The sequence below is a fragment of the Pieris napi genome, chromosome 19, assembly GCF_905475465.1.
Source record: "Pieris napi chromosome 19, ilPieNapi1.2, whole genome shotgun sequence".
Classification (NCBI taxonomy): domain Eukaryota; kingdom Metazoa; phylum Arthropoda; class Insecta; order Lepidoptera; family Pieridae; genus Pieris; species Pieris napi.
In genome coordinates, this window is record NC_062252.1 from 615,737 (window position 1) to 643,636 (window position 27,900).

A 27,900-nucleotide genomic window follows, 5' to 3' on the forward strand; every position below is an offset into this window, starting at 1 on the left:
TTTTTTATAACAGCTGCCATTGTTACACATAATAAAGCAACCGCAAAACAACAGAAACTGTTCGAAACAAATTCACAGTCACTTCATAATTACACGTATTATTTCAATCAATTTATTATTGATTCGTTTCCTTTGTCATAAACACACATATCTGGAATTAAATGCTTGAGCTTACAAAATAATTAAAAAAGTTCGATTTGGGCAGTTCGATTCGTTACATCTAAAAATTGGCGCGAATGTCAAATGACTGAAAGGGTCGCGCGGACATAGTCGCCTCCAAAGTAGAGGGATGAGGAGCGGGGAGGCGCGTCTATTTGTGCTCAGCACAAATCAGCAGACCAATTCAATTAATTATCAGATTAAGGTGAGGTATCCATGTGGATATTTAGAGTTTTATTTTGTACCAAATTGTCGTCACTAGCCTTTTAAGTTTTGAGTAATGAATTTGGTTCTTAATCCTTCAGATCTTGGTATGAAACATGAAGGTACTGTGAGAAGGATTGTAACTTATTTTAACTATCTATTTTTTTTAAAGTCGATATCGTTATCATTTCTAGTAACGATATCATAAACGATCACTTAACAAGTTTAATTCTAGCAATAATTAAGAGCCAAATTGTTGATCTTTGAATCGTCTAAAACAATCTCAATGTCTTGACCGACAATAGAGCGACATTGTCCATCATATTACTATAAGTAAAACTATGTCAATGTTTCAGAATATTTATCTCGACAATCATTTCGCAACTTTTTATACTTGTTACTTTTTTTCCACATATTATTCTTATATCTTTACAGTTAATCACTGTTATCATGAGCACTTTTTCCTTTCATGTGTCCTTTTTTAAATATTGTCCCACTGTAAACTGTCCATATGTAAACATATGATTTAATTGCTTTGTTGTGATCTATTCGTTTTGCCTATAAATACCTAAATCAATAATAAAAAATTTAGTTTTCCGATTTTAACAGATTTTTTTATCTTGCGTCGATGTTTGTAAACATAAGTAAAATTTAGTATCATATCGAATTCGATACGCAGTTTTGCTCTGATTCTAATAAACGGAAAATAGGCTCGCCCCAAAACCATCCAAGGAAAAAATTTGTTTAATTTTTCCTCAATGGCATGTGTCAAAATTGATTTAAAGGCGCCGAAAGTCGAATGTTGAATCAACATCAATGCCAAAAGTTCTTCAGATACCAGTATTGTTGCAGCTCAGATAGCAGGCGGTCGGCCCACGCGCCATCCACAGGTATTTCTATCTATACATGTTATCTATCAATCAGATTTATATTTGTTCTTGTCTATTTGTATCTGTCCTTGTTTTTAATAATAGTCTCGTCTAGTAACGTTATACTTGGCATTTATTCTCATTTAAGAGCTTCAACATTAGTAATCTATACATCTAGTGCCTTATAACATCATACATTCATATTTATTTACTTTTTTATCGTGGATAAACTTTGTTGTAAAAGGGTAGTTTTAACGCTAACGCTACCAAACGCTACTCTAAAAGCTTTGCATTTGATTTGATGTAGTCGATGAACACCTGCTTATACAACAAATACTTTTATTAGTCAGATCAATAATGCAATATGCCAGCTGATTTTGTAAGACATATATCGTCTTTACAATACACGATAGCTGCAATAATTCATGAACTTTGGCAAGTTTTCGACTATTAAAGAGTGTGTGGTACTCGGGCAGCGTGTATGTCTTGGCTGCTATGCAATATTTAAGAGTTATTATAAATGGCTCCTTTATATTATAGTTAATATTTATAGTATTTTTATATAATTTATCTGAAGAACATCCATATTTGCGTAACTGTAAATTTGGATTTAGAACAATAACATTCTCTTTTGCTATTGCTTTAATGATAAACTATATTTGTGATTCTCGTTGTTTTGCGGCAGACTTCATTCATGCTTTAACAGTTAAAAACATAAATCAACGTAAAGACAAATTACCACTTAGGAAGACATAGTGTTTCTCAATTATTAAATAATAAATAACTGAAATGAGCGTCATAACATTCTTAAGCGTGGTGCATTAATGTCTAAAATATTTAGGACAGCGTGGGCGTTTGATAGCACTTTTTGAACAATAAATTTTCTGCAGCTATTCTGTAGTAGCTAGTAAATTTTTTGTTCCAGCACTTTTACCATGCATTTGTTAGGACATATGATGGTTGACCAAACTGTTAGGACGAGAAGGTATTATTTGCACTATTAAATCTATATCGTTCTACTTCAAGAAATTTTAACCAATAATAAACCCTTTTCAGTCTTATTACTGGTTTGTTTGAGTTGTGTTGTACATTTATTGAATTAATCACTTGGCATATCCATGTTAGCCACGAATCTAATTTCTCTATAACATTGATTTAAACATATATTTTCACTCAATGTATACCTCTTCTGAAATTTCTCCCGGCCTGCCGCGTTTCTTTTTTGGAAAAAAATAATAAGTTTAGTAAGACATTCAGTTAATGTGCTAATGTAAATGAGGGTGCTTTTCATTCTTCATTTGCAGTCAATTTTTATTTCGTCAAACCTATAGACTTATACCTAGGTGTCTGTGAGTGTGCAGTCGTGCAAATCAAATAGTTCCTTATGTACAGTTTCGTTGTGTGCAAAGTCACATTCGTGTGAGTATGTTAGATGCCACATTATAGATGCAAGTTCTTAAAATAATTAAAATGTGTATTAAAAGATAAATAAAGAAGATTAAGCCTGTTATGTAAGAACTGCCATTCATGATTAAAAGGTGCCAGAAGAGAACGTCAGAAAATTTAGTTCTCTTATAGTAGGAATAGTCACTACATTGCTTGAAAAATGATATGCAACATTTTTCGCAGTCGGCTAAGCGGCTTTAAGGTATGTGACTTAGACAGGAAAGATTTCTGTAGTAATATATAGTAGAAGAACACTTTATCAGGCTATAAAAACTTGCTTAATTCTGATAGATTTTACTAGTTCTAATAGTTTCTGTGGGACTGTATAAGTGACTAATTGTATGTATGTTTTAGTGTCACAGTGTTCCAAGTTGAAAGTGCAAAAATATTAAAATAAAAATGCCGACAAAAATAAGATAAAGTAAAATTTAACAAAATGCCTTGCGAAAGCGAGCAGCGACCACCTAAAACTGACCAGACCCAAACTCTCACCTTTTTCTCGTCTAAAACTTCGCCTGGCCGTAATTTCGTGACCTGTTGTTAAAAAATACTGATAGTAATCGTTTCAAGACAGTTTTGCCTATCTACCTCTGCCGCCGAACCTGAGTGACCAACCTATTCTATATACCTAGTCGCATTATTAAGTGCAATGACTTCACCAGCAGTGCTTAAATTATTCTTGGCCTCAATTTTCTTGTTAAAGTGTTGTTAGTTACCCTTTCGATCAGTTTTCAAAAAAACCTGCTTCAATTACTCAATTTCTTTAGAGATATTTTTCACCGTTATTGTGTGCAAACGTGCTAACAAGCTGTGCAGTTTATTGGTGTGCTCCGAATTGCAAAAGTGTGTGCATTTAGAATTGTGCTTTTACGAGAAATTCTAGCGAAGGAATTTACTGAAGAATTACATGACTGAGTTTTTCAATAAATTTGATTAAAGTGCATGTAATTAGTCAGAAAATTTTGTTGATAAAAATAGTATTGCGAACCGCGAAATGCAAATTAGGTTTCTCCAAGATATAGTTAAATGACGCAACGGCATAGAATAACGAGTAGCATTCATTAAACGTTTGCAGATTATCTGCTATTACCTTCTTCTCTTCGATCACTTCACCAGGTCTTAGTTTTCTATTCTCCTGTGAATTACGTTTTTTACTATCTTAATTTGTGTGTGTACTACCCTAACATCTAGTCTAGAAGCAGGGATTTGAGGACGAAGCTTTAATCAAAGAACTAACCTCAACCGTTACTAAAGCTCAAGGGTCACTTATCTAACATTTGTGTAGGTATTATTAGTGTCATAAAAATTCTAGGACGAACTATTGTTAAGGGTTCGGCTTGACAGAACGGGGTATCTACGGGGCTAAACACTGTGATAAAAACATTGTTGAATATACCAATAGAAAATAGCATTTGAGATATAATTAATATATTTTTGTATCAGTATATTCATGAAAAAGTTTATAATCAGACACTACAATATCCAGTATCTACATTTTACCTTCATTGTAATAGTATCATTTTGCTAAAATAAATATTAACAATTTTATTTTTGTAAAATAAAAGTTTAAATACCTCGTCGCTGATTAAGAGTGAAGGGCGTCTACCCATTTCCTCCGGCGGAGGAATGAGAGACCCACGTCTTGCTGGAGGAGCTGGTGATAGCGATGGTTTACGAGGCGTTTCTGGTTTTGGTGACTTCTCTTTAATAACTTCAATCTTAGGTGCTGCTGGTGGTTCTTCAGGTGCCTTGATTTCGGGCACTTTAGGCTTCTCAGCCTGCTAAACAAAATATGTAAATACAGACTTTATAATACAAAATATTTAGAAAAAGGTAAGGACACCGAAAGACTATTGTTAATATTGTTAGCAGTGAGAAATGATATCGTTATTAAAATCGTAAGTTTTTGTTTTCGCTAAGTACCGGCTCTTTTTCTGGTTTTTCCCTGGTAGTCGGGGTTGGCGAAATCTTCTCATATTTCTCTAGATCAGGTCTATCATAGTCAGCAATTTCAGGCAGGTCCTCTGCCTTTTTCTTCACCGAAGTGACCTTTGCTTTCTTAGCCTCTTCTTCTACCGCTACTTCTTTGTGAGCCACTTTCTGTAATTAAATAAAGAATGTAACCATAGTACAAAATTACAAATTTACCCATTTCTTTAATAAACTTTTGAAATTTCTCCAGGCTCCATCTAAACACTGAATTACCTTGAACATTAGTTATTTATAGTTATTACATAACTTACCTTCACTATTATTAGGAACCGTTATTTTTTAACATATTTCGTTCTTTGTGTGTCAATATCGATTTTTTTAGAAGTTACGAACACAATTAATATAAATTTTCAACGATTATAAGCAAAATAACAGATCCTTTGATTTAATAACAGTTGGTGTTACCACAAGCGAAAGCTAGGAAAATAAGTCTAATAGTATGTAGGTAGGTTTAGTTTTCTTTGACATGCATTCATTCCAAACATCTACAGTTTTATATTTCTACAGTGCCTAACTACGTATGTGTGGCCAATGTGCATAAAAATACAATTTGTGCTAGATTGTGCGTTTAATTTGACCGATTCTCTACCTCGTCAGGTAACTGATTGCGTGCTAATGAAGCCTTTCTCTCCTCCTGGATGTTTATGTCAGCCTATAGAAAATAATTTACTTTAATGGCGACCGTACGATGTGTAAATTATCAGTTGTGCCTTTCAAGTTTTTGTTAAGTGCATCTAAGTGCGCTGTAGAAATGTGTTGTGCTTGTGCCAGAGTGCGAATATGTAATGCGTGATGTAGATAAAGCAAAGTATGTGTTTAGATTTCAATTAGTGTGTGAACCTGAGGAGATCGTGATCTTCTCCAGGGTGCAATATCTTGTTCACGTAAAGTTGGTTTGTAATTATCCTCTAGTTCTGGTGTTTGTTCAGCCTGGTCAAGAAAGGTTGGATTTAAGTATGTCCGACGGTATTGAAAAGAACATTAATTTTTAAATTTATACCTGCGGAATTTCAGGGATAACTTGCCACGAGAATGGCACCTCGCTTTGTTTTTTATCCGGTTCTGGGGTTATTAGAACTGGAATCTATGATAATAGTCGTTTTATTAAAAATATTATTTAAATTAAAATATGCATTTAAAGTAATCGCAAATTAACTGTGTTACCTCTTTTTGTTTTCTCCAAGGATATAGTGTATTTTGTGTAATATCTGTTGCGTCAGTTTGTGTAACGTTTTCTGGTACCTAAAGAAATGTCATATTTTATCTCAAAAATTAGATATTTGTTTATAAACATATGCGTTACGTAGTCTAAATCTTTTACCTTTGGTTTCGCTACATCATTATTTACTTTTTCTTCTTGTACCTTCAAGGGCTCCTAGAATAGTATTATAGTGTAAATTCATGTATTTCTTTTTCGTTATTTCATTATAATAAATCATCTGTTATATTTACCTCACTAGTTTTACTTGGACGACGCCAAGGATATATTTCGTCTTTATCTGTTTTATCATCTAAGCGATTATGAAATAGTGTAATATTGTTGTTGTTCTGTTTTAATTGATCGGCTTTATTTATTACGGGTTCTAGTTTTCCTAAGTTATCTTTTGTTGAGTCCTGTGTTAAAAATATTATGATGTAATTATAAATAAAGATGTTGAGTCTAAAAGTTTAAGTATAAAGATGTTATTGAGTAAAATATAATATGTACCTCTGTGTGTAGTTGTGAAGGTATTTTTTTAGATTCAGATGTGTCTGATGTAGGTATCTTTGTAGTGTGAGCCAAATCATTATCTTTATTCAACACTGATGTTGGTTTATCTGATCCAAGCGTTTCATTGGTCAAGGTTGCCTAGCATAGAATAGTAATATGAGACAAATATAAAATTTGAACTTTTAATTTACTTTAAGGTAACCCAAAGTTTTTCACTACGTTTTGAAGAAACATTAATTTCCTTGCCCTATTAAGCAATAGTTTTATTAGTATTAATATTTTACTACCTCATCTGTACAGGGCTTCCACGGAAAACTAGGGTGAGTAGGTCGGTCAATAGATGTTTTCCGGCGACTGTCTCTCTTTTTAAAGAACTCTTCATCCGAATCATCTTTGTCCTATTATAAGAATTTACTCATTTTTAGAAAATATATTTTTAAATGATTGTTTCTGTTGCTTACTAAAGTTTATTTACCTCAACCTTACTAGATCGACGCCACGGGTATGTGGAATCAATAGGTTTATCTAGTGATGTTTTTCGTTTGATATTTGTCTCATTTGTTTCGGTTACATCTTCAGTAGCCTGTTTATAAATGTAAGATTAACTGTACTGATCCAGATTACTTAAAACTTTATTTTTATTATGAATTTTATGAAATTGTATATTACCTCAACTTTGCTGTGTCTTCGTCTACCGTTAACTTCATCATTGGGTTTTGTTTGATCTAAGCTAAAACTACGTTTTGGCTGAGATTTGTCTGTCACCTATAAACCAGTGTGTTCATGTGTTATGTGTACTATAGTAAAATGTAATGTTTGTATCAATATTTTTGTTACCTGTGTGTCTGTGTGCGTAGGTCGCCATTGAGGTGAGTCTGGTGTATCATTAATATCTCCAATGTTGTCATCCTAACAAAATTTTAAGTATGTACAAACGCACTATGCGATTATAATCTATACATTTGCTAGCACATTGATAAACATTTAATCACGTTACACACAACATTTAAGAAGAACAAAGAAGTAGGAGATAACTGTATTTACATTTACATTTAAATAGTGCTTTGAAATGATAGAAAAATATATGACTCTATCAGTAGTAATAACATTCATTGATATGGTATATATTCGTCGTTTATCGTTACTTCACCATGGAAAATTCGGAAGCCAAAAAAACCCTTTTCTTAAATCTTTAACTAACTGCGCATTAATTGTATTGTTCTTAAGATACACAATTCTAATTTTAATCTATCAACAGGTCCAGTTAATGGAGACTCCGAATTCAACTGTCAATGTTTCTCTAATAATATCAAAAATTTGAGACACATGGACATTACTACTGATAGAGTTAAACTATCCATGCAACTATCTAACCATAAACTTACCTTTAACTTAATTTTCTCTAATTCATTCACTTGAGCCTCTTGTTTAACTGCAGTCTATAAACAATTCATTAAAAGCGTTACAGGATAGCTCTAACTACAAAATCAGTCTACGTTTCTCCAATTCTACTCGAGGTATTCGGATTTTTAGGGCAAAAGTTCTACCAAACCTGAAGCTTCCAAATCTACAAAACTCAAATTAAACTTTAGTGTTTTTCATTCTACTTCTATCTACTATTCTAACTACATCACAAACTTAATTATAACACTGTTTATATATCACAGGGCCATACACGTATTATAAACCATAGTTGAAAAAGACGTTTAGTGAAAAAAACAAACCCTATTCATAAAAACAAAATCAATCTAATTTCATATATTAACTAAAACTTTCATTTGTTTCTATTTTGTGTTTACACTGTGATGGAAAGAGAACTGTGAATAGTTTAGTTAAAATGGGGAAATAGACTGATAGAGTTTTCTATGAATATGGGGAAAACGCACAAGAGATATTTAAGGTTTATAATACTTATGATTTAAGGTAAAATTTTCAGCTAGTATAGCATCTATCAATCCAGTTTCAACGCTGCTTAATAAGGCTAGCGAGATATAGCCAATATGTATTAACAAGGAAATTTGTGTCTGGCTTGATTAATTCAGGTTAAAATCATATTTTAAACTCCGTCTAATTTGTTTCAAAATGTAATTAATCCTTTGTTTTTAAATATAACCATACCTTAAGTGATCCCTTTCTGAAAGAAGAGACTTGTTGTTGTTCCGATATCGAAGAAATGGAAGATTTTCTGCTTTCAGCAGATTCCTTCGTCATCTAAATATAGGACAAAAATATAAAACAAATATACTTATCCCCCTTTTTAACTCTTCATACATAAACATATAACTTTTATATTATAAAGTTACAAAAACTATGTCACAAATATTCATCGAGGCTTATAATGCGTTTATGAACCTTAAATGAACTTTTATTTTTTCTGCAACATATAATGTTATAAAAGCTTGTTTTCATCCATGTTAATTTTTTATGTTGAGATGAAAGCTTATATATTTTATTCATATTAATTTATTGGATTAAAAAGCGTTTATCAAAATTTTATGTATTTAAACTTGAGGAAGATTGAATATTAAATACTCGCGTCCTCTATATCGTAACTGATTACGATATAGAGGAGAAAGTTGCTGTTCTTCTTTCGACCTAAAGGAGGAGGAGGATCCTTGACTAGTCCACTAACCACTAACTGCCCGAGAGCCAAGTGGCTACTTAAGGTCGAGTAATTGTATCCTTAGCGGTCAGAATAACTTTGTTAGCGCGTTTTAGGTTCTGTAATCATAGCTGTGATTGTAGCCGTAAATTGTAGGTGTTTATTTCTATTTTTTGCTTATTCGATTATTCAAATAAATCGTACCTTTATTGCTTTGTTCTCGATTATCGAACTCCTGCGGCTCTCGGATTTCATTTCGACCTGCGTTAGAAAAAGCTTTAGTTTTATAGCAAATTATTAAGTTATCGTCAAATATACATATAAAATAGCAAATTCGAGGTTATAAAAGAAGATAGAGGAATTGGTATTCGAACACAAGGCCCGTCGACTTATGGGGGTGGACCTTGAGGGAATGGGCCAAGATGCAGTGAAGAAAGAGATAATTACAATATTATGGATTGATTATCTAATTAAACAAATGAGTAACAGTTTACTGTGAAATATATTTCATAATCTTAATAAATTCTAAAAGTATATTATGTTAAAATTACGTTGAAATTATAATTATTTACAGTATTACTCAAACTATTTTAAAGAATATGACAAATTTCTGCAATATTCAGAAAGTGTTAATTATAAAGTACTGAATAGGTTTTAACTTACTTCACTTTGAACGGACGCGACTGATGTACGCCTGCTGTCAGTCTATAAAGGTAATGAGATTAAAATATTAAAATCATAAAAACACCTTAAAACCATACAAAATGACAAATGTTGATGATTTAAATACAATGAAGAAACCACAAGATTATTTGATCTATTCTAATAGACAAGTTTTATAATAATCATTTATTTGCTCGAATATGGAGTAGGTACATGTATAATATGAATAAGTAAAAACTTCATCAAATATGTCTTAGACAATCTGGTAAAGGTTTTAATTAATTTTTAAATTATTATATTATACATTATTAAACTGTCAGTCACTTTTTTTCATAAGTCCTTACTCTGTGTGAATATTATTAGATTTTAAAGGCTTTAATAGGGATCTTTAATATAATTTCTTTTTTTTGAGATTAACTTTTGGCATAAAGAGATTTACTGTCTATTTCGACATCTGTCCAACGAAGTTAAAAATCTCTAGAATAAAATATACAAATAGTGGTAAAACTTTGAGCATTACACAACTGTCAAGACAGCTCCATATATTACTCTAATTCATTATTTAAATACCCTTAGACTAAATTCCTCCAAATCATAATTCCATAACTTCTAAATCACGATGACACATGCATGATAAGAAGAAAAGAGCCTAGCATAATGCTCAACAACTTGTCTAATAGAATAAAAAACCCGTTCAGAAAACCAAAATTATTAACAATGGGGACACACGACAGTAAAATACCTTCACAGCTAAATGCTGTTCTGCATGTGCGACCTTTAGATTGGAAGAATAATATTAAATTAGAATAGTTATGCTTTAGTTAGTGATCTGTGTAGTATGATTAATTTTGGATTAACTCCATTTAAATAGATTATAGCATTGTATTTTGAGATTTATGCATCGGTTACATTGATAATAATTCTTTCTAGGAAATCAGGCCTCGCGACGTTTCCCTTCAACGTATGAGCAAGTGTTAATGGCGCACATTCAAACACAATGTATTAAAACATACGGGATTGGAACGTATGTCTTCAGAACTCATAATCGCACGTCCCTATCGGTAAAGTAGTAGAAATAGAAGTATAGTAGTCACTTTATAATCTACAAAAAATAACTACCTGTGTAACTTCTTTCTTCTCACGAACTGTCGGAGTTGGCGTCATCTTTTCATATTTCTCCAATACTGGTCTTTCGTAGTCGTCAACGAAGTCCAGTTGGTACTGAAATCGTAAAAGATGTCTTATGCTATGTGTTTAAACTATTATATGTTGACGCAGCATTCCATAAAGCAGCCGGACGTAAGCTGTTGATTTTTAACCTGCAATTGCTGAAAGCGAAATGCGACCATGCGACCATTTCATCAAAAAAAACATCGACGAATAGGTTATTGCAACACGACGACTTCCGTGAAAGTGTCAAAGTGGTATGGTAAGCGTTGTGTGCATTGTGGTTTATGTAAAGTATGTATTTACAGAAAGAAAGTGAATGGTAGTGTTGCGGATACATCTAGAAGATACAGACAACATTGAAGAGTTATGTGTTGTGTTTACCCCATCCTCGTTTTCATTGTCAGTAGCAGTGGCATTTTTGGGTTTGTCTTGTGTTTTCTTTGTTGTTTTCTTAAGTTGTGGCACTTGGAATTTACCACCTTGTATCGTGAGTGGTTCCTACGAAGTCGTAAAGTTATTTAAGGATTTTTATCGCTTAACTACTATGACTATTTCTACAAAGCGGGTTCTATTTGTTAGTCGGATTGTTTCAAATTTTCAAACCGTGTATTATAACATGCAGTTTATATATTTTAAGCATCTCATATGTTATATGTTTTACCCCAACATCATCTTCATTATCTTTCTTAACGACAGCTGGCTTTTTAATTTTGAGTTTAGCAGCTTCAGAACCCTCCTGTGTAAAACAATGGTAATTGATAATCAAGTAATTGTTTTTCTAATATGAAATGCTTAAAATACTAAATCATACTACCGTCTGCTTTTTCTTTGATGGAGTTTTTTGTGTCAGTGTTGCATCTTCAGGAGCAGTTGTGCTTGTCTTAGTTTTGGGTTTGGTGAGGCTGACTGACTCTTCGGTGTCCTCTCCCTAACATCACAATCACACATACATGGTATTAGATACAGAAGAATACATTCCATAGGTAGAAAAGTAAAGAAGATTTGCAGAAACTTGGGTGAATATAAAGTAACAAGAACGGAAGAAAGAATTTGACGCAGTCTATTTGTGTATGTACAATTACGAATGTTGTTTGTGCTTGACAGTTTAGTCACTATATTTAGATTTTTGTGAAGTGCTACATAAATATCTTGTGCTATTTCCGTGTCGTTACGTCAATGTGATTATTTTTATCTTTTATCTTTGTACCTTTATAATATATGAGAATCTTCGTTCTATTGGCAGTTCTGACTTTGATTTAATAGGGTTGGTAAACATCTGCGAATTATTTTTAAACAAAACTTGTTGACATTTTTTACAAACATTCTCAATTAAAAGTAATCGAGGAAAAAATTCTATAAAATAATGATATTTTAGTATCGTAAACTTCTTAAAAAATACCTTTTTAGGTTTATCCGAAGGCCGTTTGATGGTTGCGTCTTCAACAACTTCAGGTTTTTTAACCTTTAGTTTTGCTTCGGCTTCATCCACCTTATTAAATGTAATTTATATACTATTAATATCGCTTTTTATTTTGATAAAAATGTTGATGTTATCAATATACGAACCGTAGGTGTACTATCAGCGGGTGTTTTGTGTGTAAGTGTAACGTCTTCCGGCTCAGGCTTTCCTGGTTTTTTCGGTGCAGACAAATTGACATTTTCATCAACGTCCATCGGCTATAGAAGATGATTATATATTATTGCACTTTCCAAAAATAAATATTTGTTTTATGCAATGAACAAAGATTACCTCTGGTTTATCTTTGCCTTTGACCGAACGGCGTCTCTGAACAGTTGAAGAAGGAACATCCTCAGGTGTCTTTTCTTCCTGTTATGTTTTGGTTTTATTAAAAAATCCTTGATCGCTTTACTAAACTACTTACTTAGTAACTAATATTTTCCAAGGATAAAGCCTCTTAATAATATTATTCGATTTCAAAGTGTTAAGCAAATTAAATTAAGCCAAGGTCGTAATTGCCTGCGTTAAGATGTAACTAAGGTATAACTTTTAGTATAATTATTTCATTTGTGCATAGGATCGTATCTAAAGCCGTGGGTGTTATATATTTTGCATGTGTATTTTTTTCAATATTTCTCACTATACTACGAGATTATTGTGTTTTAAAGCGTGCAGGGTACTGTGTACCTTTTTCTTTTTTTCAATTGGTGTTGGCGTGAATTTTTCGTATTTTTCAAGGACAGGTCTCTCATAATCATCGACAAATTCTTCTTCCTCAACCTTTGAAAATTATGACATAAATAATAATTGCTATAAGGGATAGTTAAGGCTAGAACGTTTTTCTAAGTATAATACACAACAAACAACGTGAAGAAAGATACACCTGGAAGATGCTGAAAAAGCTTTCAAACATGCAATGCTCATCACGTATTTAGTCGCTAAACCTCGTTCCTTAACACTGCAGAGCTAAAGTCGAAGAAGTCGAAGAAAACTTAAGCATAGACAATCTGCCCTGTGAAGTTAAGTACAAACCAAACAATACTTATCGAATACTTTAGACTATATTATCGTGTATAAAAATTGCAGTGAGCTGGAGTTAAAATATGTTCATAACCATATAATTTGTAGTGTGTTAGAGGCCGTGTGTCGAAATTTCAAAACCTGTGCATGTTAATGTGTGTGAGCAGTAACTGTTGTGAAAGTGTATACCTCTTTTGTTTTTATAGAAGGACGCTTTTTCGAAATTGTTTTAACTTTTTTGATTGGTGTAATATTTTCTTTATCATCCGTCGTCTTTTCATCATCCTACACATTAAATTAAATACATTAAAATATCAATTTAGAATATTTTTTTGGAATTAATTAATTCGTTTTTTTATACCTTTGTTTTAATAGATTGTTTACGTAGAATTGGTTTTTTAACTTCTTCTGGTTCATCTGATTCTTCCGGTTTAGTTTTAGTGACGCTATCTTTACGTTTTGATTTATCAATAACCGGCGCGTCATCATCCTAATAGAAAAAAATATCATTATCTTGTTTTGATTCTGATTAATGTTTTTCTTTATTGATTATCAATATACCTTAACAATTGGGCTTTCAGTATCTGTAGGTGAAGTTACATATTTGCTATCTTTTTCGGGTTTTGTTTGGTTTCGGTCGTCAGTGTGTTTTGGAATGTCCTAATAAAAATATTTTAAGTTAACAAATGTAACAGTAAAAGATTTGCTTAACTTTTATCTAAAATTAAGATTACCTCTTTTTCTTTGAAAGAAGGATACTTTTGCGTTTCTTCTTTATTTGGCCCTACTGATCGTGTCTTTGTTTCTACAAAATCGTCTTCTTCCTAAGAAAAATACCAAAACAACTCATTTTATGATATTTAACGTGTTTAAATTTTATTATTTATTTTATAGGTTTGATACAAACCATTGGTTCATTTTGTGCATTTTGGTATGTTCGTGTTTTTGTTGTCGTGTCTTCATCTTTCTTTGGTTTAGGTTTATATTCTGTGTCTGGATAATCTTCATTCTCGTCAATTTCCATAGGCTATTAAAATTTGTTTATTAAATATTTTTAATTATTATATTATAAATTACAATAAAGACAATTAAATTTATGTTTGCCGTACCTCCGATTTATCATTATCTTTTATTGACTGACGTTGTACGGATGAAGTAGAGGTGATTTCTTTTGGAAGTTTTTCCTCCTATGAAAAAGTTTATGTAAATTTGTGTTTTAACTATATCTATTTATTTCATTTTGTTACGGCAAAAATAAAACGTTACTTATATTATGATATCGTAGTGTAACTTTCTTAAAACCGTTAATATATTTTTGACCTTTGTGCAATATAGTGTTAGTGTAAAAGTGTACCTTCTTCTTTTTCTCTATAGGTGTCGGAGTAATTCTTTCGTATTTCTCAAGAACTGGCCTCTCATAATCATCAATAAATTCTTCTTCATCAACCTTCAAGATAAAAACTTAAATAACTAAAGAATCGACAAAGGCAATACAAGCACATTATTGATTTAAACTAAACATTGAATGATGACTTACACTGGTATTTTAATATATTACACACATTTACGGAATACAAAGCCTCGGTGATTATTTTTCATCAGCCATGCAGCATATTATATCCTTTTGCCTTTTATCATCAGTAACGAAGAATAACGTTATATAGAGCTAAATTAATGAAGCAAATAAGAAAATTATTTGTTGGTAGAAGATAGAGTATAGATTTAAAGAGAAGTTAACAATTATTAAAAGATTATAGGCCTGTCTAAAATCGATGCATTGTGTTTTATTTGTTTAGTTGTATTTTGTTAATGTATATATTTGTAAGCTACCTCTTTCTGTTTAAGAGATGGACGTTTCTTTGGTTTAGTGTCATCTTTCTTGGTAGTTTTGGGCTTTGGTTTCTCATCAGACTTTTTCTCCTCCTCCTACATAATAAGTTAAGTTAATATTTATTTAACGTATCTAGTACTGTTGATGAAATTTCTTTTTATTACCTTATCTTTAACGATAGTTCGTTTCCGGAGTGCAGGCATTTCTGTTTCACCATCTTTTGGTTTAGGTTTAATTTTACCAGTCATCATATCCGTCTCATCCTATGAAAATTTCATTACGATTTTATATAATTTTGTTTGAATTTAACTTAACTGTTCTTAATACCCGAGATTAGAAATCAATAGAAGTTCATGAAAAGGTTTTAAAATACCTGAGTATCACTTGGACGACGTATATCTTTAGGTGTAGGTGTAACTTTATCGTATTTTTCAAGCTCAGGTTTTTTATAATCGTCTATATACTTTGATGGTTCCTATAAATTGGAGGGGTTTATCGTTAAATGTACTTATATATAAAGTAAATGGAAGTTAATCATTTTGTGAGTAAATTATTTATATACCTCAGAAACGCCATTTTCTTTCTTTGTTTTATCAAGAGACGATGGAGAGACCTTATCGTATTTTTCGAGGTCTGGTCTTTCGTAATCATCGACAAACTCTTTCTGTTCTTCAGGCTTAACAAAATATAAATAATTAAATTAAATGATTTTGCCTACAATACTACTCCTATTTGTTTAATTACATAATACAATTCTACCTTTTTAACAGCCTTTTTAGATTGAGCAGTTTGGGGTTCTTCGGTCTGCATTTCAGTTGGTTTAGTAGGAGTTTTGGATAATTTAACCTGTGATATTTCATCAATAGGTTCTTCAGGTTTCCGAATACCTTTTTTAATACTTGTTCTTCGTGTTTCCTCAACAACCTATCGTTAAAAAGTTTAGTATTTTAATACGACTGCCAAGTTATACGTACGAGATGTATATATGATTAATTTAAATTATTATTTATTTGTTTTTTGATAATGAAAATGTACCTCGTCATTTGTATCAATTTTATGGTATTTGTCTGCAGTAGGAGTATCTTTAGGTATCTCTTCTGGTTCTTCTTGTCGCTTCTTAGTACTTTCAGAAATTGAAGCACGCTTGGTCTAAAGAAACGTAAATCGGTTTGAGTTTTGCTATGTTATACGAATTTAAAAAAATAAAATGTGTTTTGTGATTGTGTATTTATGTTTACCTTTGGTGTTTCATCAACCTTAGGTGTTTTTTGAAGTGGTGTAGGTGTGATTCTTTCGTACTTCTCCAGAACAGGGCGCTCATAATCGTCATCAAAGTTGAATTCCTAATAAATACATATTATAACAAAGGTTATCACAAAATTACCACAACACTATTAGCATGAAACATAAAGTTACATAATAAATACTCCTTGAATATCTGAAATGAATCAAATTGTTACCAAACAAATAACATTTAGTTAATTTAACATAGAACTACTACGTGATTTTTTAAGAAATATTTTAGCTACTTACATCTTCTTCTTTCTTCTTAATAATCTTCTTTTTAATAACTTTCTTCTTTTCTTCAGTTTTCTTTGTTGTTTTTTCTGTCTCTTCCTTTGGTTCTTCTTTTGGCTTAACTGGTTTGAGCTTGGGAATACCTTCAATTTTCTTTTCTGGTTCAGGCTCTGGTTTTTTCTTACTTTCAATCTTTTCTAAGAGTGCCTTTTTCTCTTCCTCTGACTTTGCAGTCTTCTTCTCTAGAACTTTCTTGATCTCTTCTTGTTCTTCTTCAGCTTTCTTAGTTTCTTGAACTTTAGTCTCAACTTTTTTAGCCTCAGCTTTTGTTTCAGACTTCTTTGCCTCAACTGAGACTTCTTCATTTTGAGTTTCAGTTTTAATTTCTTGCTTCTTTGTAACTTTTTTAGCAGCTGCCTTTTTCTGTTCGATGATAGTAGTTTCTTCCTCCTCCGCTTGTTTTTTCTGTTCCTTATTAGAAAAAAAGTACTTTTATTACATATCAATATATAACTGCATAATGTTGCAGCATCATCATTGCGTGTACAGACCCTATCTAGCCAAAAATAAATTGGATAAACCTTGGATTAAATATTGACTATGAACATCTGAGACACCTTCGTTTTCTGGATGTCTTAGTCTTCAACAACAAGAAAAATCCGCACAATCAGCTATATACATATAGGCATGCAAATGTCATATAAATTTTTTGCAATGTCATATAATAAGAACATTAACATAATGTCATAATAAGAAGTTAAGTCATTAATAATTGTTAAACTTATGGTCTAAATACTCGCTCACGCTATAGAAAATTTTTGAGATATTATTGAAACAGTCAATGAACTTAATAAAAACAAAAATTATGTCAAATTCTACACAATAAGAAACTATAAAAATTAAAAAAAAAACACAAATAGCAAAATACGTAAACGAATTTATTTATTAACTAATAGGTATGCCCTTAAGTGTGCATGCATAAAGAAATAGAAAAATGAAAAGCCAACGCTCGGAAACTGATCACTGGGTGAGATAATGAAAGATAAGGAAATGCATATGAAGGAAAAGAGAAAAGTTTACATGTTGAATTTTTTTTGCATTGACTAAAAATAAAATTAAAAAATGTCAAAACAGTATGGAAGATCGGAGAAAGAAGATGGCTTTTTTATTTATTATCAACTCACTTTTCTTTCCTCAACATGATTTTCTTCGATAATTGATTTTTCTTCTACGATTGACATTTCTTCTTCAGATTCCTCAATCACCGTAGTTTCTTCTTCTTCTTCCTCCTTTTTCTTTTTCTAAAGTAAAAAAAAAATATTTCATAATGATTTTCTACTATGGCAATCAATTTTTAAATTAATTTATGTTTATTTGTAAACATTACCTTTTCCTCAACAAGTGTTAAATCTGCACTAGACTCATCCTCTCCAAATTCATTTCTTATTACAACTCTGTAATTTGCGACATATTTTGATGTCACCTTTCTTATAATAAGGCGAGCGTTTGTACCATCAAATGATGTATTAACTTCTGAAGAATCTCTTATAACTGTTGAATTTTTGTACCATGTACATCTACATGATTGATCAGATGTTTTCAAAACAGCAACAAATTCAGCTTCTTCGTTTTCTTTTTTAGCCTGTAATTAAACTGTATGTTTAACAACCTTTGCTCAATAAAATTTCCTCGTTTTAATATAATTTTGTAGTTGTTACTTACCAAGCTTCTAAAATGTTTGATGATATATGGTTTTTCACCCTTTTCTTCAGGTATCTCGGTGATCTCCACAACTTGTGAAGTGGCTTCACCTTTTTCGTTTTTAGCTACTAATTTGTAAGAACCTTTGTCTTGTTGGCTAACATTCGAAATTTCTAACTTAACTGTAAATTCACCCTACAAAAAAATAGTTTTTAAATAAAAATATAGAAATTGGGTTACTATTAAACACCAAAGATATGATTATTTACCTCTCTGGATGGTTCTATCAAAACTGTATGTCTCGAACTTTCTTTAACAGCACTAGCTTCTTTATACCACGTACACGCAGGAGCAAATTTACTTAATACTTTACATTCAACAATCACAGTCTTCTTCTTAACTATTTTAATGATCTTTGGTTTCTCTTTAATAACTGGAATGACTGGAAAACAAATTTTAGTATAAAAAAAATATTATCGATGTAATAATTAAAAAAACGGTTTAATTATTCTTACTAATTAAAAAAATTAAAAAGACTTACTTTCAATATTGAGCGTTAAATTCGCGTTGAGCTCCCCAAGTTCATTTTTAATATTGCATTTATACAATCCGGAGTCTTCAATTCCAGGATCGATAAGTTCTAATATTATGGTATAAATATCTTCTTTCACTTCGATCCTGGTTTTAATTTTTGATGAGTCCCGTATTTCTTTACCCTCGTGGTACCAGACGATCGTTGGTTTCGGGCTAGCTTTAACTTTGCAACCCATAACTACTAATTTTCCATTGTCCTTTGATTGAATAGTTGGTTTTTCAACAAATGTCGGACCTTCACCCTCAGGTTCTGGTTCTGCTTCAATATTTAAGTTCAGATTAGCGTTGCTTTCTCCGAACTCATTTACGACATGACAGCGGTAAGCGCCACCATCCGCTGCAGTCGGGTTTGATAAAAGCAACACTAATTCGTAAACATCTTCGCTAATGACTGATGATTTGATTTGAATTTTACTACTAGCTTTAATGACGGTTGATCCCCGGTACCACGTGACTTCAGCCGCCGGCTTAGCCTTGCAAACACAACGCATTGTGATGAGCGTGCCATCTTCGTTGGGAATAATTCTCGGTTTCTCAATAAACGAAGGTGCGAAACCGTTTTCGTCATCCCCACCTAAATAAAATAATTTATTTTAGAGTTAGTCATAGCTTTGAGAATTTATTCCTATTTTATTGTTTAAGTAATCCTTTATTTATCCTGCTTAGTTTATTTTAAGCTGTGGTGATGAACTTTAAAATCTTATTTAAATTTTTTCGTGATGTTTTTCAATGATAAACTGAATACTGAATCATGCAATTGACAAATCTACCTAACATGCATTCGCTACTGTATGCGTACTGACTCTATATATTTAACTTCCATTTTACCTTGGAAATTGAGAGCAATGTTAGCGTTACTCTCGCCAAACAAGTTAAAGGCGTTACATCTATAATTTCCACCATCTTCTGCAGTGGGGCTTAATATTTCTAACGTTAAATTGTACGTGTCTTTTCCAATAGCTTTCCTAGACATTTTCATCTTAACACCGTCCTTTATTTCTTTATCTCCATGAAACCATGTTATATCTGGTAATGGATGAGCTTCTAGTATGCATTCCATAATGAGGATATCACCCTCTTGTCTAATAGTAGGCTTCTTGGGAAATCTGGGTGCTTTACCGTCGGGAATTCTGTTTAAAAGGGTAATTGTTATTATTTCTGACCTACAACGATTTAAAGTACAATAGAAGTACAAATGCATACTTAGGTTTGTCCCCGCTTTGGAAATTCAAATTGATCTTTGCTACGCCTTCACCGTGCTTGTTTTTGGCAACAGCCCTATATTCACCTTTATCTGCATTCTCTACGTTTATTATTTCAAGTCGCGCTATGTGATACAGCGTTTGATCCTCTTCGAGCGATATTTTGTAACGACTACTTTCCTTAACTAGCTTTTTGCCGTGATACCTGTTTCGTCAAGTTTCAGTTAATTGATATTCGAGTATTGTCAGTGTTAATAGAATAGTTATTGGCCCTTACCATGTAATGGTTGGTTTCGGTTTGCCAACACATCGACATTCAAACGTTATTTTGGTACCATCTTCCGATTGTCTGATAACTGGTCTCTCCGTAAAAGTAGGTTTAATATAATCTTCAGGTACGGGCGCTTCATCGCCTAATCATCAAATTACATTCGTTAATCAATCAGGGCGTGATTTGCAAAAATTCAGTCATCAGCTTAATATCGCATTTAAGATGTTTTCTTACGTTTTGTGTCAATTATTAATTAATATTCAGGCAGGTTTAAGAGTTAAATGAGGAACGTATTGAAGAAGTTAATGAATACGAATATAGTAAAAGTATAACTGGATCATATAAAAATACAAATAATAAACCTATTTTATATAATTGAATAGTACGCATAACAGTTGCCAATAAGTTTAAGATTAAAGTTACATTGATTAATGAATATAAGAAAAATTAATAAAGCGTTATAGCAACTGAATAAAATAATAATGAATACAATGCTACGCGTGCATAATATGAGAGATGATTAGAGTAAATTGTGCAGTGTAATTCATTGAGAATTTTTATGTGAAAAATATATAAATAATATACATGCATTGAAGTGTGAGAAAACATCTTAAACGGATAACAATACATGTATATAAGTGTAATGTGTATAATAGAAATTAGTTCATGAAACAAAAGCTGCAAATTCTACATTTACAACGATATTGTGAATTAAAACAAAATGACACAGATTGTTAAATAAAAATCGCACCTTCAAAGCTTAAAGTAAATAAGTGTAACACTGACAGTTTACACAAACACAGTATTATTTTTAAATTAAAATATGGCATAAACACATAGGTTTTTTTTTATTGAAATAGTTTAACATATAGTTTATACCCTCCCTGTAAAGTTACAACTATACAAACGTTGCTTTCTAATCCCTTTATTAACTTTAAGATCTGTCTTTCTTTTCTAATCAAAGCATAAACTTTAATTTACTTAGAAAAAAGAAACGAATGAACTGGTTAAAATATTGTAAAACATATAATTATCAATCATAACTAAATCAGTTACATTGCACTTGATTAACTGAAGTACTCTTTCGTTTCTTCCTGATATTATGTTTACGCTGTGGTGAAAAAAGACAGATAAGAAATTTAATAATATACTTTAAATTTGTCGGAACAAAGGCAGCTGACACTAACACCATTGCTTCAACATAAATAATAAAGACTATGAAATTACTACAGACTATCAAATAGTCTGTAATTTGTAGTTCTATTAATATTGGCAAAGAAAATAAACCATATAACGGTTTTGAACTAATTTGACCAGCGCCATTGCTCCGACAATACGCGTTTTAATTTACGAAACATTTAAATTATGTAACTTTTTGCGTGCTTTAAAATCTGCCTCAGTGAATACCGAATTAGCTTACTTTCATAATAGAATAATAGTAAAGTTAGTTAAAAAGGCTCTTCTCTTGAAAGTTGATGCTTAAATTCTTCCGATTTCGGTGAATTAAAACGGACTACAATTTTTTTTTCGATACTTACTGTCAAAGTTTAAACTTATTGTAGCGTTACTCTCTCCTAGTTCGTTCTTAGCGGTCACTCTGTATTTTCCCGCGTCTTCAACTGTCACATTGTTGATTTCTAGCGACGCGTAATAAGATTTGCCGTCCTTGTTAACCGTTAACTGAAAATTAAATGAACAAATTAAAATATTAATTTTGGGAGATCTTAACAGCTGTGGAAGTAGGTAATGAGTAATATTGATTACGACAAAAATTGATCTCTTAATTATTTATATAAAATAGATTTTTGTATGGCAATCAAGAGCTATAAGCATTTGCCAGAATCCTATTAAAGTATTCACAAATGGACTAAGTATAATCAAACTTTTATAAGACTTGAATCATAGACCATTGCTAGTATGCTGTAAAAAATTTAGTAAAGGTATTCAATATATTGAGTTGAGTTGATAAAAATTGTCAAATTACAAAAAATTGGGTGGTATTTATGTGTTTTAAATAATGAGTTTTTAGTTTGTAATATAATAATAAAAAAAAATATTGTGTTGACAGATAGATGGATTAATAGAATCTTTCTAAAAATTACTTAACTTAAAATGTGCATTTAAAAAATAGGATGTGAGGAAATTTTGATTGAACCTCTAGATTAGGTAATTCTATATATAGGTTATCAAAGCCAAGGACGTCCATGTGTCCTGAAGAACTAATGAGGTCAAGGTCACTTCTTATACATATTAAATGGCCACAGGTCTGTTTATAACTAAAATATATCTATTGGTTGTATAATTATTTTTATACGATCTAGAACTAGATTATAAGAACTAAACTTCTTTTAGGATACTAAAAGGATATCAGTATTACTCGTCTCGCCATAAGATATAGTAAAAGTCAACATCGATAATTTATTATAGAAAAAAATTATAAAAAATTTAATTGACTGTAAAGTCGGTTTATGGACATTTGCATTTTTTGACAGAAAATTGAATCATTTTTATTGGATTAACACTATTCGCCGAGTACTCGGACGCATAGGCCGATAGGCCAATCAAGTGGAAGAGAGATAGATGCGGCGCAATCGTACAATGAGCGTAACGGGCCAACGAGTCATGCTTTTTCGTGCGTGCAGCCTGCGTTCATCGATTTATTAGACGTTGTCACATCAAAATAGATGTTGAATTTAATACCTTGTGTCTAGCACCGGGAGAGACGCCGGTCCCGTTATGAGACCAGCTGACACTGGGCACTGGCTCAGCTTCAATGCGGCACTCGAAGATCAATCGCTTGCCGTCGTCTTCTTGTCGGATTGCTGGCTTGCGCGCGAACGTTGGCGCCTTACCGTCTACTTGTCTGTAAATAGAAATTCCTTAATTAATCCCGGTTAATTGGTTTAGCATAGTAAAGAAATATTTTTTTAACAGTGGACGTCGTATTCAAGTTACGTGTAAAACTTTTCTTTGAAATCGGTCTTCAAACAGTACATACAGGGAGTATTCTGTGGTGGTATCAAACACAATTAAATGAAAATGAATTATCATTTTTGTAGCGTTATCTTACAACGTGTCATATATAACATTATTGGGACCTAACGTTGTACTCTATAAACCCTCTAAAGCACTTCCCAACCTCTTTTGTGCTTTGCCCCTTAGCTTACTAAAATTCTTATGCCAACGCCCCCCCCCCCCTTTTTCTACATACTGTATCATTACAACTATAACATTAATTTTGAAAATTTAATAAATAAATTACAAATAATTTTAACAATTTTTCGAATAGCCCCCGTTAATAATCAAATTGCCCCCATTGGGCGTGGGCGCAGCGTTAGGAATCACTGTTCTAAAGTATATTTAGCAAAGCTACAGTTTTCATATACCAGAGATATATTTTCACATTAGCTCTAATGCTTTTGAAAGTACATATTTAACATTAAATGAAAATATAATATTAAGAAAAGTAAATAATACTCACTTCTGTTTTTCTTCGTCTGCAGCTGAAAGACAAAAATCGAAAATTAATTACCTTCATTATTTTTGCTCTTAAAAATAGTATGACAATCAAATTTTATCATATCAACTCTTTCATTGCTTATTTGTAAAACACTTAAATTTTACAATATAAGACATTTTAAATGAATTACTTCCGAGGACATTGAACATTTTGGTAATTTTCTGGATAACATAAGAAATTAATTATTATTTGTAAATTAGAACCTCAGAATACTTACGGCTAAAGTTAAGATTGATGGAGGCGGCCACCTCGCCCATCTTATTCTTAGCTTTAACCTTGTAAAGTCCAGCGTCTGTTTCCACCACATCATCCAGTTCCAGTACCACCAGGTACTTGTTGTTTGCCACACTCTGGATTCTGAAAATTATTTATTTATTTACAAAAATTCATACACTATCCTTACAGTAAAAGCCAACACGATAAAGACGAAAAGAAAAAATAAATATAGTATTAAACACCTAAGATACACAATATCGCTACCGTGAACTCACTCTGGAAACATATAAAGATGTCTATAGTGTCAGAGACAGCATTCAGTAAGCGCAACGTCTTTGTTAATGGGGATCTGTGGAACAGACTGTTTCTGGCCTTTGGTATCACGAACAACCTTGGCCTTCGCCGTCACAAAGAAACCGAGTTCTTGGAGAACACTTGGGTTGCTCACCACACCCCGCAAGTCTTTAAGTAACTATTGCTACAGGCATTGTACAAGATTCGTATGCCCTTTTTCAAGGGAAACTACTCTTGGTGAATATTGGCAAAATGCACTAAAATACAGTTTCTAAATCGTTAAAGATATGATACATTTTTATCATTCATATCACAAAAACTAGTAATACAACTACGTTCAAATATAGATGTATTTATTTAAAAAGAAAGCTTACAAAAGCTGCTACGAGTATGCAAGTCCTAATAAACATGTTTAACTTATTGAACTAGCTTTTTTATGTAATAGGAGGCAAACGGGCAGGAGGCTCATCTGATATTAAGGGATACCTCCGCCGATGGACACTCAAATGAGCTATTGAGAAGGAGATGTTAGAAGGCTCGCAAGTGCGTTGCCGTCCTTAAAGAAAAGAGTACCCACGCTCTTTCTTGAAGGGCCCTAGACGAATTGGTTCGGAAATACTAGTCGGCGCGGCAAAAACTGCCTTAAGAAACGCTCAGTTGTGGAACGACGGACGTCGAGGTATTTTGTATTCAGCCTTGACGTCCGATGATGAAACTCAGTTGCTGGTTCAGGAGCAGAGTATTTTCGAACAATTAATATTATTCTAATGTTGCCCAACAAATGTATGGATTCTTACTTAAACTGTGTCCTATTATCCTCTTTCAGCAGCTCATCACTGCGATACCAGCTGATTTCAGGCTTGGGACCTGCGAAGAGCTGGCACTCGAAGACCAGCTTGTTCCCGTCATCCTCCTGCCTCAGCTGCGGCTTCTGCGTGAAGCTTGGGGCAAAATCGTCGGCCACCCCCATATTGCTAGCTGTTTGTCATTACTGGCGGGGGAAAGCTGCCGTCGCTGGGAAAACCTGAAATAATTTTGTTCATACATATTATATATAGATGTGATAATAATGGACAGGAAATAAGTGTCTATACTCTTTAATGTTACATTTTTTTTTGTATGTTAATATAGAAACTATTTCTAAAAGGGATGGTAAAAGTATACAAAGCAGTGTATACCAACGTGGGACCACGCCCCACAGGGGATAATCGAAATCAGTTGGATATAACACAACGTGGAGAGCTGAGACTGAAACTATACAAATTGGAGCCTAATACAAAATCTCTGTGCAGTAAGCGTCAAGCATAAAGATCTCACTAAATGAATATAGAAAATTGTAGGTTAATGTGGGGCATGGCCCAAAAAACGTTGGGAAACACTGATCTAGAGAAAATGTACAAATTAATTAGTTTACAAATTAATCATTAATTCTAAAATGTGTAATTAATCTCCTGCTTTAACTGAGTGTTAAGTATATTTACTTAAAACTGGCTGTTGCCAGTTTAAAGATTAAGGTAATGAAGAAGTTGTGCTTCAAAAAATGATTTAAATTGATAATTCAATATACAACTGCACCCTTCTCTAAGAGTATCGGTCTGAAACATAAGAACAAAATCTCGACGTCTAGAAACATACAAAAAATATTCTGACAAAACTTTAAAAGTACCTTCACATTGAGGATAAAAATTCGAGTAAAATAATAGCACCTATTTATTTGTACATACAAATCAAGGACTACAAATTACGATTCTCCTAATTAATTGGCTCACTCGCTGTTCATGTAAACTTGCGAAATATCATGACAAACATTTTTAAAAGTACCTGGTCACAACCCCAACACAACCACAACAAAGTATTCAAATGTCGCAGCTCCGGTACACTCATTTTTGCAAATGATTCAAAATATAGACCGTTATTTAGTATAGAGTATAATATAATATAGAGTATTAAAATTATAGAGTAGAAAATAATATACACGGGCGCACAGGTTACTTTTGTAAGGATACAGGTACTGTTTCCTCACTCATAACAAGTCTTTAAAAACTGGGTGACATTTATTTTATAGAATAAGCTCATGACGAAACTGTCACCGCGCCATTCGGTCATCATCAAAATGGCGTCATCATCTGCACAAAAAGTGAATATCCGAGAAGACGATATTGATAATGACATCATTATTAAAGAAGTGAAAAAGAGACCAGCATACTATGATAAAAACATGTGTGTGTACTTATGTACACGCGTTAGAAGTTATACTTCTTTGGTGAACAAGATAATTTTTTTTTATCTTTCGCCTTATTCTAAAACGGTATTATAGTTATATAAAGTTTATTGAAATATCACAAAAAAAATTATTTCTACATGATTAAAGAAATGGACATTATTTATTTTAAAATGTTGACTGCTACTTAAGGGTGTCGGTTTTGTCACGTCATGTTTTTTAAAGTGGAGTGCGCTCACGAAGGGTGAGTGACAACACTTTCTTGAAATTGAAGCGTCATTTTATGGATTTCGAGAGACGGTCAGTTATCCCAAACATTGTTAAATATTATTTTACTTATCTCTTCCCATGCTGTAATTTTCAAATCTTTAATTTTGAAGTTATACTTTTGGCGCGATGGAGAAAAATGATGAGAGTGAATTTTTACGATGCGCGCTAACAACGACACCTACATTCAACATCGTAAAGTTAGTTCTAGGTGGCATGAAAATGGATAATAACTATGTTCAAGTTGTATATTCTAGCATTTTTATATTTAGAACACGTGTTTCGTAACAGTACATTTAAACAGTGTGAATAAATAAATATTATTTTGGTATTTTATTTTAATGAATTTCATATACGATAATACTATCATATTTACTAATAATAATTTATTATTTAGTAGTATATCTATATATATTGAATATTAGTGATAAAACTGATTCGAATAAACTGTTTTGAGTGCATTTATAGATTTGAGGTTAATTGTCGGTATGTATAATTTTTAATTATTGCTTCTGTTGATTTAAAGAAGTATAACTTCTAACGCGTGTACATAAGTACACACACTCTTTTTAAATATGCGTATTCTTATACCATATTTTATTGCCTTCTTCCAGCAATTTTGAAGCCATCAGGAAAATTACCGGATGTTTTTGACCCCATGGAGGATGGGACTGTATTGAATACTACTAGTATAGCGTTACCCCCGTCTCACCTCATTCATACTATAATGCTTAGTCTTTTTGCAATTAATTTTGTATTTATAATAAAATTTATCTTGGTATTAATATATACGTTTAGTTTTTGGTATAACCAATCCAACTTTATTTTCCCTACTTATTTTAATAAACTGAGATAATAAGTGCTTTATTGACTCTGATATTTTATATTGATTATAGCATAAATTATTAAAAATGTATTTTTTAAAAACGTCGGTAACATGACTATGCTTAATAAGTTTCGACATATCTAC

The 27,900-nt window shown here is 32.1% G+C and overlaps 1 protein-coding gene across 37 annotated transcripts in view; it reads right to left on the reverse strand.

The window, feature by feature from the left end:
* The window catches only part of LOC125059015 (twitchin), a 120,861-nt gene that overhangs the window by 77,325 nt on the left and 15,636 nt on the right, over nucleotides 1-27,900 (reverse strand). For 6 of the 37 annotated variants that reach the window (XM_047663109.1, XM_047663125.1, XM_047663111.1 and 3 more), the window contains exons 2-58: nucleotides 25,240-25,466; nucleotides 24,150-24,289; nucleotides 23,894-23,915; nucleotides 23,113-23,275; nucleotides 21,951-22,092; nucleotides 20,419-20,554; nucleotides 20,143-20,346; nucleotides 19,768-20,069; nucleotides 18,887-19,513; nucleotides 18,615-18,787; nucleotides 18,367-18,540; nucleotides 18,032-18,286; nucleotides 17,829-17,945; nucleotides 16,660-17,115; nucleotides 16,365-16,469; nucleotides 16,162-16,275; nucleotides 15,886-16,050; nucleotides 15,689-15,802; nucleotides 15,500-15,601; nucleotides 15,291-15,389; nucleotides 15,126-15,221; nucleotides 14,650-14,742; nucleotides 14,405-14,482; nucleotides 14,203-14,322; nucleotides 14,030-14,119; nucleotides 13,857-13,955; nucleotides 13,657-13,785; nucleotides 13,485-13,580; nucleotides 12,963-13,055; nucleotides 12,567-12,644; nucleotides 12,383-12,493; nucleotides 12,216-12,305; nucleotides 11,631-11,744; nucleotides 11,478-11,552; nucleotides 11,198-11,314; nucleotides 10,766-10,867; nucleotides 10,389-10,421; nucleotides 9,647-9,688; nucleotides 9,188-9,244; nucleotides 8,500-8,592; nucleotides 7,767-7,820; nucleotides 7,219-7,290; nucleotides 7,051-7,146; nucleotides 6,857-6,964; nucleotides 6,669-6,779; nucleotides 6,379-6,519; nucleotides 6,123-6,284; nucleotides 5,992-6,045; nucleotides 5,835-5,912; nucleotides 5,671-5,754; nucleotides 5,511-5,600; nucleotides 5,260-5,322; nucleotides 4,602-4,778; nucleotides 4,253-4,459; nucleotides 3,769-3,813; nucleotides 3,171-3,212; nucleotides 2,417-2,449 (exon numbers count right to left, since the gene is read on the reverse strand). In XM_047663109.1, coding sequence (XP_047519065.1) covers nucleotides 2,417-2,449; nucleotides 3,171-3,212; nucleotides 3,769-3,813; nucleotides 4,253-4,459; nucleotides 4,602-4,778; nucleotides 5,260-5,322; nucleotides 5,511-5,600; nucleotides 5,671-5,754; nucleotides 5,835-5,912; nucleotides 5,992-6,045; nucleotides 6,123-6,284; nucleotides 6,379-6,519; nucleotides 6,669-6,779; nucleotides 6,857-6,964; nucleotides 7,051-7,146; nucleotides 7,219-7,290; nucleotides 7,767-7,820; nucleotides 8,500-8,592; nucleotides 9,188-9,244; nucleotides 9,647-9,688; nucleotides 10,389-10,421; nucleotides 10,766-10,867; nucleotides 11,198-11,314; nucleotides 11,478-11,552; nucleotides 11,631-11,744; nucleotides 12,216-12,305; nucleotides 12,383-12,493; nucleotides 12,567-12,644; nucleotides 12,963-13,055; nucleotides 13,485-13,580; nucleotides 13,657-13,785; nucleotides 13,857-13,955; nucleotides 14,030-14,119; nucleotides 14,203-14,322; nucleotides 14,405-14,482; nucleotides 14,650-14,742; nucleotides 15,126-15,221; nucleotides 15,291-15,389; nucleotides 15,500-15,601; nucleotides 15,689-15,802; nucleotides 15,886-16,050; nucleotides 16,162-16,275; nucleotides 16,365-16,469; nucleotides 16,660-17,115; nucleotides 17,829-17,945; nucleotides 18,032-18,286; nucleotides 18,367-18,540; nucleotides 18,615-18,787; nucleotides 18,887-19,513; nucleotides 19,768-20,069; nucleotides 20,143-20,346; nucleotides 20,419-20,554; nucleotides 21,951-22,092; nucleotides 23,113-23,275; nucleotides 23,894-23,915; nucleotides 24,150-24,289; nucleotides 25,240-25,412 — 7,206 coding nt within the window. In that variant the 5' untranslated portion in view covers nucleotides 25,413-25,466. The remainder of the gene's footprint in view (nucleotides 1-2,416; nucleotides 2,450-3,170; nucleotides 3,213-3,768; nucleotides 3,814-4,252; nucleotides 4,460-4,601; nucleotides 4,779-5,259; nucleotides 5,323-5,510; nucleotides 5,601-5,670; nucleotides 5,755-5,834; nucleotides 5,913-5,991; nucleotides 6,046-6,122; nucleotides 6,285-6,378; nucleotides 6,520-6,668; nucleotides 6,780-6,856; nucleotides 6,965-7,050; nucleotides 7,147-7,218; nucleotides 7,291-7,766; nucleotides 7,821-8,499; nucleotides 8,593-9,187; nucleotides 9,245-9,646; nucleotides 9,689-10,388; nucleotides 10,422-10,765; nucleotides 10,868-11,197; nucleotides 11,315-11,477; nucleotides 11,553-11,630; nucleotides 11,745-12,215; nucleotides 12,306-12,382; nucleotides 12,494-12,566; nucleotides 12,645-12,962; nucleotides 13,056-13,484; nucleotides 13,581-13,656; nucleotides 13,786-13,856; nucleotides 13,956-14,029; nucleotides 14,120-14,202; nucleotides 14,323-14,404; nucleotides 14,483-14,649; nucleotides 14,743-15,125; nucleotides 15,222-15,290; nucleotides 15,390-15,499; nucleotides 15,602-15,688; nucleotides 15,803-15,885; nucleotides 16,051-16,161; nucleotides 16,276-16,364; nucleotides 16,470-16,659; nucleotides 17,116-17,828; nucleotides 17,946-18,031; nucleotides 18,287-18,366; nucleotides 18,541-18,614; nucleotides 18,788-18,886; nucleotides 19,514-19,767; nucleotides 20,070-20,142; nucleotides 20,347-20,418; nucleotides 20,555-21,950; nucleotides 22,093-23,112; nucleotides 23,276-23,893; nucleotides 23,916-24,149; nucleotides 24,290-25,239; nucleotides 25,467-27,900) is intronic. The other 31 variants (XM_047663127.1, XM_047663121.1, XM_047663117.1 and 28 more) reach the window with 27 other exon arrangements.